Here is a 15,482-nt window from a genome sequence, read left to right as displayed (position 1 = left end):
TACATTTTCCGCGACGCGCTCTAAAAAAGCTGTCAGGCGATTTGTCATTATTGTCATACAGTGACAATAATTAATTATACAGTAAATTGTTATTATGACTGATTCAAGTACTCGCATACTATTTTTTTTTTAAATAAACGATGAGATTCTATAATAAGTAATTACTTTTTTTTCGGTTTTTGAAATCGAAAGCCGCGGGCTGGGATCCCGTCAGACCAAGTACTCTGATTGGTTCATAGCCGCAGACAAATCCCCATAAAAATCGCAGAGGGGTGGACTATTCTGTTCCCCTCCCCTTGCCCTCTCCGCCCTCGCACCCCCCTGACTTATTCAACTCGCGACCTGCAGCCCGTTTTGAAGCACGTATCACATTTTTGGCCCTAGATTTTCGAAATCCCTATTGTTTTCTTTCGTATATTTCCTTCTTTGTCGGTGTGAATGCCGAATGGTAATTTAACAATGGAGTGTCCTCATATTTCTGTTAATGTTAAAATTGACTCCAAAGTTGTGATCAAAGATTCATCCAAAGACTGGCAATGCGCAGGTAAGAATGATCCCTATTTTCATGCGTCACTCGTGGACCTTTTTTGTTCTTCGGTCAGAATTCGATGCCCTCAATTTTCCTCATCCGCCCCTCTTGCCTTTGTTCATCCAATTTTTCTCCATATTGATTCAATTGTCGAAGAGCTGTAAGCCGTCACTTCTGCGATCAATTGATATCTGAGAGGCCATCACAATTTTTTCTATCCCCCTTACCAAGCCATTGTCTTCCATCAGCCTTCATCCTAGCCTCCTAGCACCCTCACAAATTTATGCATTTCGTTGGTGCCTAACTCTTGATTCTCAGAACCCTTTTATTTTCCTTGTACTTCTCAACTAATTCAGAATTTTGGGATTCCTGTCTCATGGGGAGGAGGACTGGAGGAATGAATGAAGACTTAGTTCCTCAGTCCCAATGGCAGGGTTGGTCTGAATTTTTGGGAATGCCCCATTTACATACTCAGAATTTTTTTGAATTTGCTTATCCTCTATCCATTTGGCTTGTCCGATCAGTGTATCATTTCTACCAGTAGACATGGAAATAGAATTGCTCTCGAGATTGTTTGAAAGCCTGAGGTTTATCTGCGTAGCTCGTGATCAATTTTTTTTCCTCTTCATTTTCATCAGTATAGGGAACATAGTCAGCATTGCAGGTTTTCATTATTAATTTGGGATCTTCATGCTCTATCCTCTTCGTATTTACATGCATTTCATAATGTATTGTCCGCTATGTTTCAAAGGTAATCCTCATCCATCAGAATCTAGACCTGCAGGCTGAGTATGGAAACTATGTTGGCACGAAAAGTCAAAGCCCCATCCATACCATGCAATGCATGGTATTTCATTTACTTGATGTGCCAACGTAAATTCTCAACAAGCCTTTGCTGAATATAGCACCTTTGTATTCAAGGTCCAGCTTATTCTAAACTAACCATCCAGCGTCTAGATTTTAAGCTGTAGAACAGAGAGCATCAGTTTGCATTCCTTTTGATACATCTGATGATGTGACAGGAACGAGAATTGCCAGCGTCGATCTTATCAGTAGAGTGTAATGTCAATGAGAAAACACGGTTGTGGCATTATCAGCAGATCCCTCTCTTTTCATTCCTTCCAATTCAATCGTCTTGGAAGAGTTCACCTATCAAGAAATGTTCTTGGGGATGTAGCCATAGGTTTACAGAGGAGAGCTAATTGAAAGACCTTCAGTTTTTAAATCTGAATCTATTGGTTTTTATCTGGTCTATGTTTTGACCGTTTTTAGGTGTTACGGATCATCTAGATCCTATAGATCGCAATGCTATCTTTGTAACTGAAGGTTCTGTTGGCTTTTCCTGTAGGGTTGCTGCTGTGATTTTTACAGAACTTAAAGAAGGGAAAGAAAGCTCGCTTTTAGAACAAGCACTAATAGAGGGACTTTTTAGCTTGATTTGGAAACCAAATCCATGATCAGTTGGAAATGCCTTCGGTAAAATGATTAGTAAGCTTGCTTTTAGAAAAAGCATTGATAGAGGGACTTTTTAGTTTGATTTGGAAACCAAATCCATGATCAGTTGAAAATGCCTGCAGTGAAATGATTACACCTACATCATATGATTCCCTCTAAAGGCTGAGATCATCTCAGGGAATACTTTTTACCTGCTGACCTTGTCTTCAGTTCTCTTTGAACGGAGGAAGAAGAACAATTTACACCTGCTCATTACAATTGCAACTTTATCACTCCTCTTATCCCTTCCTTTCGTCAGCTAATTGTCATCTGTGTTTTATTCTTGTAGAATGTCTTTCAACTGTAAGTCCATGGATTTGTTTGTACTGTGGTGTAGTCCTGTGTGGTCGATACGTAAATGGCCATGCTAAGCGTCACTCAGAATCACAAGTGAATCATGTTGTTTGCATGGATTGTGAAAATTTATCTGTATTTTGGTAAGAACCTCTTTTGTCTTCATGTCAATCCTCATTATTTCCTAGTCACCCCCATTGAATATGAATATCTTGAGACTGAAGATTTTGGCCATTCCCATGAAAAATTTGAATCTCGGTAAACTTGAAGGAGCATCAATTGGCGGAGATTAGTGCCCACTTAGATGGATAATGAAACTCTGAAAGCATGTATTTAATAACAGCATTTTAATATTTCTTTCATGATTAGTTCAAGCTCTTTAACTCTGCTAATTTTTATTACATGTTAAAGTTGGTTACAGCCAGCCAAAATAACTCTCCAAATTTTACTCAGTAGATGGAATACCCACTTGTGTAATTTGAAGAGAAACAATTAGTATACCTAATTAGGAAGAAGTTCTAAGGGATAATTCACTTTAAAAGTGAAAATTTAAGTAATTAAGGCAGTGGCTGCAAAAAATGCAGAAAAATGTGTTTGAAGTTTTACCTTGTGAATAACTTGTCGTGTTTGTAAGAAACACAGCTGGTTTTTTAACTAGTTCAAGGTTTGAACCCCAGCCTAAAGAGCAGCCACGCATACTTTATCAAAAAATTTAATTTTGGGTCTTCTGTGGATTTTTTAAATAAAGTAAGTTATGTACTGTTATTGCATCCTACAATTGAACTTGCGGAAATTTGAAGGAATTTAAGGGTAAAATGAAAGAATGATGAATCTTTAACATGATTATATCGAATGCTAAAGTAAATTAAAGAAAAACAACCTCTGAAAATGAACGAACTTAACAAGCAAAACAAGTCCTGTTGGCTTATTAAAAACTGAGCGGAGACTTTTAGAAACTGCTTCCTTGTCATTACTTAGTTGTGATGAAACTCAATTATGACCTGCTATTTTAGCGCCGAAGTTCAAATATCCTTACATTCAGGCTTGGTTATGTGTGTTGTTTGCGTATGTGCTGTTATCCCACCCAACAATCACAAATTGCCTCGTTCCGGCGACCTATTTTTAGTTGATTTGCGTATTTTTGCTGTTATCAACTGATAAATTTTTGTGACAATTTACTTTCCCTAAAGCTATTTGCGCATAATTATTTAGTCAAATTTTTAATTTTAAAGTTTTTTCTGTCATTTTCTTGCAGTTATTCTTGTGACGAATTTGTGGAAAACGATACAAACAATAGTCATATATCTCGTTTAAGAGCTGAATTTCACTACAATGGAAAAAGATCAAAAACACCCAGCGAAAACACAGATCAAGAAGGCAGTGATTCGGCGCAAAACTGGAGTAGCTCTTCCTCTAATAGCGAACAGAGTGGCCGGAGATTGCGACCTCGATCCAGGAAAAGGTGAGAAACATAACTTGAAATGTTTTCTTTTATTTGCATTAGTAATGGTATCTCTACTTTCGGAGGATGTTAGGTAGGTGTTCCTCAAAAGATTGTATGCCCCTCCCCAGGTGATAATCTGCCAAATTGCAGAGTAGGCTTTAGCTGTTTAAAAGTTGCATATGCGTATCCAAGAGGTATCAAGGTTTCTCTTCCCAAAGCTAATTTTTGCCAATGCATTTTATCTTCTTTTTTTGCCTTTAGTTCTCTTTTGGCGCAAAGTTTCGTATTTTCTGTTATTTTGAATGACCGAAAGTAGCTAAGATGATTCAACCAAGTTGAAACAAGCAAAAAATTTTATTTCCCCTCTGCTTTCTATACTTAATGTGTTATTTTTACATCTATTTTTTATTCATTCTGAGAGAATCTCTCAGTTTACGACTATTAGAACCTTAAATGGTCAGAATTATGACACTGTAAGAATTTAAGAATCACAGGACTCATGGAACAAATTTTCTCATCAAAATTTTATGCAGAACACTTTTAACATACTAAAAGTTACCAAAATCAACACACAGAGAGATTAGCTTTTATCATCCATATCAGAGTTTCAAGAAGCAAAGTTTCCGTTCAGGGTAGGTCAAGTCAAATTGTCAATTGAAAATTAACTTATCATTCAGTGAAAAACTATGTAAGTAGACCTTTGTCTTTCCAACTTGTTTTATTTACCTCGATACATCATAGTTACAAAATTTTCAAAAAAGATTCAGCAAAAATGAAAAATAATCTCATCGTAAGCCTTACTGAAATGAGGTGAGTGTCAATTTTGATTCCCATAGATTTTAGATTCCGTGGTGTGTGGAAAGTTTGAATCTAGCACTGTATGGATAACGCTAGTTTCTTTCAGGATATACATATAGAATTTTTTGATACACCCCCAGTTTTATGAGTAATTTTGATGAGAAAATATGTACCGCAATACTCGAATTCTGATCCTTGAAGATTCCTAACGGTCCATTGTAAAAATTCTAAATTAAAAGTTTCGAAATTTTTCGATTTTTTCCCCCCTCCAACGCATACTTATTTCTCTGTACTTCATCGCTTCAGGTCCAGCTCCTTTGAAAGCAGCTCCAGCCTCACAGAAAATGGAGATTGCAAAAGTACTAGATCAAGGAATGGTGATGAAAAGCGGCTCAAACGTACGAGTATCTCCAGTGAAGACACACCATCAAAAGCGAAGATAGCAAAAAAAGTTGTCGGCCTAAGAAATTTAGGCAACACTTGTTTTATGAATGCAGTACTTCAATCATTAAGGTACAAAATAACAAAAACTCAAGTTATTTTTGTCGAAGTAGTAGCTCGAAACAACAACCTGTACTATTAATTAGTCATACTGAGCATCTTCAAACGTAAAGTGTCGTAAAGGAAAATTTACTAACAGCAACAAGCATGTGTCATCAGCCTCTTATTGTTAGAAGCTTTAAGTGAGTTTTCAAAATTTTCGGAAGGTGTTCAATCACCAATGTTTCATAAACTAAAACAGGTATTTATTGTTTTCAGTTATAATGTTTATAGCAAAATCTGTTGGATGATCCTAAAACCAAAATAAAGGGGAAAAATCTTAGTGGAATAACATAAATAAACCTGAACCTCAAGTAGCCACTGATTTTGTTCAGGGTGACACATTTTGACTAGATAATCAACCTTAGAAGCTTAATAAACTAAAAAAAGAAGAAAGGTTCTTGACAGATGGTCAGAAGAAGGTGTCAAATAGGCTTAAAAATTTGGTCTAGAAGTTTAATTATGGAGTTAGTTATGGAGTCAGGAGAGGAGAAGATGAGTTATTGATGTCACCGCAACCAATCATTTTTTATTTTTTAAGACCAGATTTGCTTTCTCAAGGAAAACTATTGTAATTGTTACACTTTGGTTTCCGTATGCAATCCCACTTTATTGAGGGCATTAAGAAGGAATTTTTCAGCACAACTTTTATTCATTTCTAAGATTTCTACATTTTGCAATCGTAAATTTGCATTGATTCCATGACAAAAGAACTTTCAGCACAGTCAATTATTTTGAAGCATCGAAATATTAAACTAGCTACATGTGTTCTGTTTCAGTAATATCTCTCAGTTTACCCTGTACTTCAAAAGACTGCCTTCTTTAGACACAAGTAAATTAAATTCTCCATCACCCACGGGACGTAATCGACTGTATCAGTCGAGGTCTATCAAGGAGCTTAGTGATGCAGTTATGGCAGAGGAACTTCGGAAAGTCCTAATCAATCTAACTGACCATGGCACCAAGGGTGCCATCTCCCCAGAATCATTGTTCCTTGTCATCTGGAAAGTTGTCCCGCGTTTCAGGTAAAGTGTTTTTATTTCTTTTTTCTTTGCATTACCATAAAATCACCTCATACTTGTAGTTAGTGTGTAGTATCGTATTGTCTAATTATAATTGTACTTTTGGTTTGTTCATTTTGACAAAAGGAGGATACAATTGAAAGTTTAGTAAGAATGTTAAAGAAAATATTTCCCCCCAGCATTGACTTCAAAGTGATTCCCAGTTATCTTGAAAAACTTGGGCAATTTTCATGTGAAGCACCAGTTAACCTATCTAGAAAATACAAGTTGAAAGTGCCGTTAGTTTAATAACAGCTTTTTTGGGATTTTAAGCCAAAGCTTTAGATTCCAACTGTTATCAGGGGTCAACAATATTCCCTATTACGCGAGCCAAGCTTGCACAAAAATTGTGGGAAGCTCCTTGAGGGGGAGGGGTGGACGATGTCTGGCATCGAAATGGTAAAATGAGCGTTGATGAAGTCCTTCTTACTACCATTTTAAAATTTTTAAAAACCTGACCTTGGTTAAATGTTCATCTTTTTTTGTGGCAACACTCTCTTGGCTCGCGCAAAATTGTGGAAAGCAGGGGCCTGACAGTCATATTACAATAATCACATCAATAAGTACCAAAAATTATTTCATTTTAACTGTCTTTTGTCAACATCAAACTTAATTTTAAAATATCTTTTTGACCGATCAGGGGCTATCAACAGCAAGATGCACATGAGTTTCTACGCTATATGTTAGATAGATTACATACAGAGTTATTACATCTTCTGCCGAACTCCACTTTTAAAGACAGTTCTTATTTCTCTCTTGGTCAGAAGAGTCGCTCATCCATAGTCACAACTGTTTTTGGAGGCATGCTTCAAAGTGAGGTAAGATTTCATTCTATTTACCGCTTCAGCCATATTTTTTTCAGCATTAGGACCTTGAAAAATCAGCCTCTCCTAGGAAAGTACTACATTTATTTTAAAATGAATCACAGAGGTAGATGATGCAGACTGAAATATAAAAAAAAAAAAATTGAATTTATTGATTAATTAAGTAACTGGGTGGACCAAACGCTGCACCGGGGGAGGTATTAGAGACCGATAATTTGTCAAGATGTCAAAGAGTTCTGGTGCAGGTAGCCCTGATTTATGCTGTAATAGTTTACATTTTTCTTAAGGAAAAAAAACGGGAATCGCACGCAAATAATGATGCAAGCATAAGACATTCTCAGCAAATTTTTCTGCACTTGAAATAAAGTATGCTTCATGTGAAAATGTTTTATTTTTTTAATGGTCTCTTTAACATTGACAACATCAATATAACTACTGGCATCTATATTCTCTCATCATGGAGAGATACTTGCACATGGCAATCATCATTGGTGTGATTTCCCAGTGCAATTAGTTGATCCTGTGTCGTATTCTAAAATCAAGTTTTTTACTTGTGCATGTTTCAGGTCCGCTGTTTGAACTGTAGTGTAGAGTCAAAAAAGCATGACCCTTTTCTGGATCTTTCTTTAGATATTCCTGATGTTAAGTGTCAACAAACTAACAATAAGAAATCGAAAGTAGAATCAACGCCTTTGTTTACAATTTTAGGTAAGTCTGTTATTTCATCCTCAGAATGACGGTGGACTTAGCTCTGAGTAAGCTTGTTTAGTAATTTGTAATTCTTGTATTTTTGAAAACTAGAGAGTGCACATAGTTCACAGGAATTTTCCCCGATTTTTTTGAGCAATACTAACCCACAAAATACAAGTTCAAAGTTCCATATTTTGAGCTCCCATTTAAACGTGCGTCGCTCGGGTTATCCAAGATGGCATCCATTCTATCTGTCCGGCAATGGCCACACTTTTGACCTCGCGTGCTGGAGAGGTACCTCTGCCACACGTGGTAGCCCTAGAAGTGAACAAACAAACACCGGACTGAATCTATCCGACTCCTATTGGATTGCCTCAAAGAGAAAATAAGAGCTCGCATTAAATAGGAAGAAAGTGTGGTTGCCTGCTACTGGCCTGAGCTTCCCGCGCTTGCTTTTCAAAAGTGGTCGTTGGGTGTCTGATTGGCTGAAAAGAAAAATCCTCAAGGGTATCAGATTACTTTTGCTGCGCATCTACGCAAATTTAAAAATGATTCATTAAAAAATATGCAAGTAATATTTTATGAACTATCTTTATTTTTTTTTATTTTTTTTTTTTTTTTTTTGCTATCTAATGCTCCTTGAAAGCTGAGCAGTCGCATAACAATAAAAGTTTGATTAACTTGTTTAATTGTTTTTTATTGTATTCTATAGTTTCTAAAATCATGTTACTTAAGTTCCCAGTAAAAGGTCTAGGATCTTTATGAACAAGAAGTCCATGTAAATGAAAGTCTTTGATAGTGCCTGATTTTGTCAAATTCAAACCAATACATCAATATTTTGGTTTAAAAACCACTCTTGGCTGAATATTTCCCAAAGAAAGCTCCCAGTATTTTAAACCAATTTGGTACCTTTTGAATGATTACCTCTATTCACAATTAAATTTTATTTTGTCCTCTCTTTTTCTTCCCTCTTTAGATTGTTTAACTAGTTTCATCCAAGTGGAAGAACTAGCAGAGACAGAACTTTACTACTGTAACAACTGTAAAAGCAAGCAGAGATCAACTAAACGCTTCTGGATCAGAAGATTACCGAATGTAAGTTATGCCAGTTTTGACATTTATATGAAGAAGAGTAAACAGGTTGAAAAATTCAAATTTGCTTTTTATTTTACTAATGAATTATTGAGTTAATAACTTTTAATTTCATGGCTCTAGAAAAATAGTGGTGTGATACCAAGCTTTAATATAAATTATTATCTACTCATTAATTGCTACGGCAATAGCTTATTTATCTGTATTGACTCTAGCAGTTAAGTTTTGACCCGCTTACATCGAAGTGAATCCCCTGTAGACTTCCCTAGGTGAAATGTAACCGCCCGCAACTTGTTTGTGGCAATCTATACGGAGAGTTCACTTCCCCCCTGAAAAGTTGACTTGGATCCAATAAGTACCAAACATTTTCTTCAGAACCAGAGCTTATGCTTGATGCGGTTGTAATGTGCTAAAGTTGCTATTGTAAGTGATTTTGACATGATTGTACAAAGTACAAAGCAAGACATAAACAGTATTTTGGGTTCAATATGGAATCCTTTATGCTGAAGACAAGGTTGCAGGTACAGTAAAACTTCATTGCCTCGGAAGGTCTCAAAATCTGTGTTTTTCCGGAAAATTGCTCATTTCTCTTCAAGATCAAATTTTCCATTTTAAAATATTTTATTGGGAAGGTGGTCCCTCAGGCTGCTTTACGCTTCTTCCATCATAACTCACTAAGTTTTGTGATAAGAAGAAAATTGATTTAACTTTCAGGGTGTGTTCTTTAGAGGTACAGTGAAACCTCGCTAAGTCGGTTTTCATCGGGACCGAGGAAATTTACCGAGTTAAGCGGGTTACCGACTTACGCGGACTGCCACTTTTCCTGCCGCGCTTTTTCAAATTTCGCGCCCTAAATTGGACAAACGCAAACGTGCGTGTAGAGTGACTTGTAGGAGTGTTTAGGAGAGCCATTTGATCGAAGAGAATGGTACTAAAGAGTAAAATTTCATGAGATGCACTTGAAATTGCGTGTTGTAAGTGTCAGGGCATCATGAAGTCATCGGGTTAATCGTATGTTGGGGTGCCGCGGCACCCCATTGCGTATCACCCCCCCGCGCACCCCACGCGGCATGCCGCGCGGTGATGCGCCGCGGCCACCCGCTACGGCGGGTCGTTGAACTGAAAATGCAACGTATCAATACTCGCTAAAATCTCCGAAAAACTCTGCGGAAGATTCCTGGTGGGAGCGGGGAAGGGCAATGCAAGATGGTAGGGGGAGAGGGGCCGGTGCCGACTTGACCTGTCAACTCATCGATGCGTGAAATTGCTTAATTATGCATGCGTGTTTTCACACGCGCGATAAGATAACACGCGGTATCAGATATCCTACTCTCTACTGTTCTCATCTTTCGTGTCGTTATCGAGTGTTTTTGATTCCTTATCTCTCTATTTCCGATGTCGTTTCTCGCACTGCGCTGCGCTTTCTCGGAGATTCGCTCACCCTTCGTGGCGTAACTTGACCCGACCCGCACCGCACCGCGCACGGAAACACTACCTACGCTTGATCACGGGTGACGATCGAAGAAAAACAGGTCGAGATGGAAAAATTTCACCGAGTTAAGCGGGTTCAGAATCTGACCAAACCGAGATACCGAGACTTATTTAGCATTGTGTTATATGGGTGATAAACGGGACCGGGCGATTCTACCGACTAAAGCGGGTTACCGGCTTATCCGGAAACCGACTTAGCGAGGTTTTACTGTACCATCGAGTCAACCCTCATAATTTTGAAAGGTAGACCGAAGCTAACTTTGGTTAAGCTAGGTCAGAGAAATAGGAAAATTACCACAATATTTTTCGGATAGGAGCCACTAACATCAGCTCCACATATCGAGTTGTTTTCATTTTCGCAATGATTTGGCTGCAAATTTCTTGTCGTGTTCAGTTGTAATTTATTAACCCCATGTCTGATTTGTTTCTCCTACAGGTTTTGTGTTTACATTTGAAAAGATTTCGGTGGAACAACTTCTTTCGCACCAAAATTGACACATCAATCGCCTTTCCGGTGACAGCTTTAGACATGTCTCAATTCGTTCTGAGCGATCTGCGAGACACACGCCTCTCTGGGATAGGTACTAATTTATACGATCTAGCAGCTGTGATAGTTCATCACGGGTCAGGGGCTGGTTCAGGCCATTACACAGCTTTCGCAGTGAACGAAGGACAGTGGTTTCACTTTGATGATAGTTCAGTCCGAATTTCAACAATGAAAGCGGTTGAAAAGTGCAAGCCCTACATATTGTTTTATATTAGAAGAGAGTTTCGCTTACCTTCCGTTCAATCGTGAAGGTGTAACGTTTGAAACTTGTACTTGACATGAAGCTACTAATGTGATCTCTGTTGGAAGAAGTTAGTTTGTCTTAAAGTTTATTTATTGCGACAGTTTTCTCCTTTTTTTCTCTATCTTCAAGTGAGCTTTTAGGAGATCTGTAGTTAAAGATTTTTTGAACTGTACAATTTTGTCGATGAGTTCTCTTTTTGACAGGAGGCTTTTGGATCCCTTTGAGATCTAGTTTTTGCACCAGAAATTCTCATGCCTAGAAAAGGAATAAAAAAAGAATTATTTACTAAAGTTCCTCTCGATAAAGCAAACTAGTTCTCTGTTGAAAATTCAAGGTATCTTTTGTATTCGACCGTGATTTTTTTGTTTTTCGAACCTCTTGCATTTTTTGTTTAGATTGTAAATTATCTCTGTGATTTATTTTATTTTGTAACCTCAATAATTCTACTCTATCATTGTGATGAAACAAAGAATTTCACCACAAAATCGAACCTAAGTCATAAAAGAATTATAAAATAGACTATTCCGGGCGGTTTATTAATCGTGTCAGAACTGATTTTAATGTTATAAGAATATAGACTTCTTCATGAACCGTGTCAAATGCTTTGATGCAGTAATGTTTCTCAGCTTCATATATTTTGAATGATTCGTCTTTATCTACTTCTTTGTCCAACGTACATTAATGATATCTAATCTCTCGAATATTTGTTAGTGTTAATGAATACTAATGTACAGATTTTACTCTATGACAAGTATATCAATAGCTTTCATAGGAGGGATTTGCCCTCAGCAGAATCGAAAGTGGCAGAGATTTTTAAAGTGTTTCTATTCAGAATTGAGATGTTTATTTTGCTCAGTTTCAACTTAAGCTCCATTACTGCTCATATTTTTGTCTACCTCCTCTAGTTGCAAATTAATTAGTTGTTATTTTCTCTCCTTTTTTTAAATTTTTTTTTTTATCCAAGTATTCAACTTTAATTACCCATTTTGAAATTATTCAGATATTTGCCGCAATTTTCATAAGTTTCAATGACTGACATAGATTGCGGTCAATGTTCATCAGAGAACTTGGCAATCGATGTAGGCACAGTCTTAATTTATTTCTTCATCATTGACTCATTACTTTCTTGACCATTTACTTTTGAGTTTTGTACGCTAAGTTTTGTTCCTTTTAATGTATCCAAAGTCTTGTGCATGAAGCTGTAGATAGACTGTAATCTTGGAAGGAATTTTTTTAGATTTTCGGTACCATGTAGCATCTTCCCTTTCGTAGACATATAGCATTGCTCAATAAATCTTGGACCTCTTTCATACAGGTATGAAGGTTCTTAAGAAAATTACTCCTAATCAGAATTTCCAATTTTAGATGGATGTGCTCCAACCTGTTACGGGAGTAATTTTGAACAATTAAGAAATTAAATTTTCTTTAAAACATAAATAAGTTAGTCCATCTGCTAAGATTAATGCTCAGACTGTCTTCGTCATTTAGTCAGCTTATCAATATTTTGATAATTTTATGATCGGAAAACACTTGTAGAAAATACTAGGGTTCAAACATTCCTCCATCTGCTATTATTAATTTATGAAATTCCAACTTACAATAGTCCTAAATAACTCAAAGAAATTGGTAAAAGAACACCTTGAAGATCAGCCCTAGAGATTAAAGCAACAGTAGAGAAGAAGAAATAACTAAAAAAGAAATCGCTTGTATGAGTATCAAAATGACTATCAGTGCAGTATTTTTTAGTGGATTTTTTACAGAAAACTGTATCTGGCCAGATCAATTTCTTTTTGGGGAAGTGGAATGCCAGAAAGAGGAATTTTTTGGAATGTTCTCAATGGTTCTTCAAGGCATCAGTGATCATTGTTTGTAATTATGTATGCACTGAATATGTGAGAGTGAGTGGTTTGCCTATCAAAGTTTTCCTGGAAAGGTTCCACTTCAATCCTGGTTCCATCTCAATCTTTGACATGGATCAACATTTGTACTCTATTGTAGCATATGTAGCAACATTCTATTGTAGTGAATCTTTTTCTTTATTTTTTATTTAACGCATTTTCGAATTTCCCATAGTTGATACCGTGCAATACTCGTGTAATGGTTCCACCGAAAATCAGACTTTTGATTCTCAATTAGGTACTATGTTAACTTATTCAAATTTCACCCACCCTGAATCTTCTAAGTGAAAAATATATACCAGTTAAGTCGAAAAAGCCTGCGCTCTCTTCTAAAAATCAGATAGGCACCAATAATTAAGCCTTGACCTTGACACTTGAAGGAGTATTTTGATAGTGTGACACAGGCTATAACTCTTGTTTAAATTCTAACTATACAATAAGAATACGCCTCATAATCAGATGCTGATGATACGCACTGTCACAAAAAGAGAGGGGAGGATAAAAAGTAAAGCTTTAGGTTATCAATGATAGCAGTGGCGTGGCGTGCTTTGCGATGTATCAATTGATCTGTCATTTAAACCTATGGGAAAGGATCGATGAACAGGGTGTTCGCAGCGAACATCTTAACAATCGATTCTTTACCATAAGATTAAATGGCATAACAATCGATACATCGCAATTCACGCCACGCCACTGAATGATAGATGATGAATTCCTCTTCCGTACTCGACACATAAATAAACGTTTCTTAGAAATTTCATTAAATATAAAAAAAAATTTGTTGATGATTCGTGTCGGTTTTGATTACTTACTTAACTTTCATGAATATGTAATTCCAATGTTTGCAAATTATAATGGTATTTTCTAAAGTTGAAGTCCTGACCATAGGAAGTACTTAAATGGTGTTTTTCCTTTTAATAACGTTTGTTACCTTCCAACCTGGCAGTTTAATCTATTCTCAGCGCTTGAGACAGGGCCTGTTGATAACTTCCGCTAGAGTAAAAAGAAGTATTGTTTTCTATAGAAAATGGCTCAAAAATCATAATGAGTGCATCGGGGAAGTCTGAAAGTCACTCCTAACTTCAAAATCTGCGTAAAAAATATTAAATTTGTTTGAGTTCTTTGCTTCAGAAAAGCTATGGCACAGGTGAACATTTCTTAAGAGGAGTCCTTCCATCCAACCTTTGCCCACTAAAATACTACACAATATTCAACATGACTGACACCAACCCACAGAAACACATGTAGCAAGACAGAATTTTATCAATCAGCGTGTTTATATTTACATTTCCTTCTCAAAGATATAGACTATGATGCTCTCTCATGATTTGCGTCGGGAAGCGTCAGCTATGTTGAATATCGTTTAGCATCCTAGTGCGAAAAGATTGGATGGGCAGACTCCTCTTACGAAATGTTCACCTGTGTTACAGTATTGTCTTTGAAGCGGAAAGCCTAAAAAAACGCTTACTTCTTACGCAGATTGCGATGTGAGGAGTGCATTTCAGACTTTCCCGATACACTCATTGTGATTTTTGAGCCAGTTTTTATAAGACTTAACTCTTCTTTTTGCTCTAGCGAAGGTTTGCAACAGGCTCATGAAGTAGGAATTCTCAGACATAAATGAAACGCATGAATTCTTAAACTTTTTTGTTTTTACTAATGACGCTGTACATAACTTCGAATGATCGTTGTTTGATTTAAATAAATTCCTTTATTTCTTGCTTATTTCTCCTGGAATCGTGACATCAGTTCAACTTGTGCACACAAGTTTATTTTCTATGTTGCTGTTTAATTTTAACTCTATTTTTCTCGGAGTCAGCTCTTAATATGTCTAAGCTGTACATTGTTTATCATAAGAGTTTATATAGTAAAACAGTATTGTCTGTCTAAAATGTAAATATTTTTAGTATCAAAATACATTGAATTGCATTTTTGAAATGTATCCATATCAGCGTTCATTCTTTGTTTGAAATTCAGTTCCAGAGAGTCAATGGAAAGTTATTTACCAGCCTCTAAGGAGATTAGTTAGATAAAAATCCAAGTAAAGATTTTTTCTAATTGGACATTTAGCGTTAAAGGACCCTGCAGCCAGATTGTTGAAACTTTAACTGGCTATGTCGGCACGATAAGACAAGACACAGCCCTATCTGCGCCGTATAATATATCGATTTTCGATTCTTGTCGTGCTGACATAAATGTCAACAATCGGGCTGCTGCACACTTCTTATGGGAATGTGCACCATGATCGATTTTTAATTTTTTTATTGCATTAAACTCGTCTATGGCTGCGGATCCAAAGTCATCCGTTATTGCACTATCTTCAAAAAAAAATCTTGGTAATTCCTTGCATAAATTAAAGGTAGTACAGAACTCGAGTATGGTTTGGGTTGGTCAGGTGTGTGTTAATCAGGTAAACAGGAAAACGGAACTGCAACCAAACGACAGTCTAATCTCAGATTCCACATGCCTTTTCTTTTCACCGTCCATATCAGTTTCTCTCTCTCCTACTCTATTGTCCTTACCAGACAGGCATGTG

At 36.7% G+C, this 15,482-nt stretch overlaps 1 protein-coding gene across 2 annotated transcripts; it reads left to right on the top strand.

The window, feature by feature from the left end:
- The first annotated feature begins 307 nt into the window (after nt 1-307).
- On the top strand, nt 308-14,888 carry LOC109034341 (ubiquitin carboxyl-terminal hydrolase 3). Of its 2 annotated transcripts, XM_019047426.2 has the most exons (9): nt 308-544; nt 2,313-2,460; nt 3,573-3,779; nt 4,866-5,072; nt 5,879-6,124; nt 6,801-6,978; nt 7,551-7,692; nt 8,651-8,769; nt 10,694-14,888. In XM_019047426.2, the coding sequence occupies exons 1-9, from the start codon at nt 439-441 to the stop codon at nt 11,051-11,053; spliced, it is 1,713 nt and encodes a 570-aa protein (XP_018902971.2). In that variant the 5' UTR covers nt 308-438; the 3' UTR covers nt 11,054-14,888. The 2 variants fall into 2 exon arrangements, with proteins under 2 accessions (XP_018902971.2, XP_018902972.2); XM_019047427.2 differs by lacking the exon at nt 2,313-2,460.
- The last annotated feature ends 594 nt before the right edge of the window (nt 14,889-15,482 follow it).

Source organism: Bemisia tabaci, chromosome 4 (genome assembly GCF_918797505.1).
Source record: "Bemisia tabaci chromosome 4, PGI_BMITA_v3".
Lineage (NCBI taxonomy): Eukaryota > Metazoa > Arthropoda > Insecta > Hemiptera > Aleyrodidae > Bemisia > Bemisia tabaci.
The sequence above is the reverse complement of the archived record's forward strand: the minus strand, read 5'-3'. Positions and strand labels throughout refer to the sequence as shown.

Excerpts from the sequence above, each read along its gene's own strand:
- LOC109034341 (XM_019047426.2), top strand. The coding sequence starts at position 439 with ATGCCGAATGGTAATTTAACAATGGAGTGTCCTCATATTTCTGTTAAT. Across the intron at positions 2,461-3,572 it reads GAAAATTTATCTGTATTTTG|TTATTCTTGTGACGAATTTG; the intron begins GTAAGAACCTCT and ends ATTTTCTTGCAG. Across the intron at positions 7,693-8,650 it reads GCCTTTGTTTACAATTTTAG|ATTGTTTAACTAGTTTCATC; the intron begins GTAAGTCTGTTA and ends TTCCCTCTTTAG.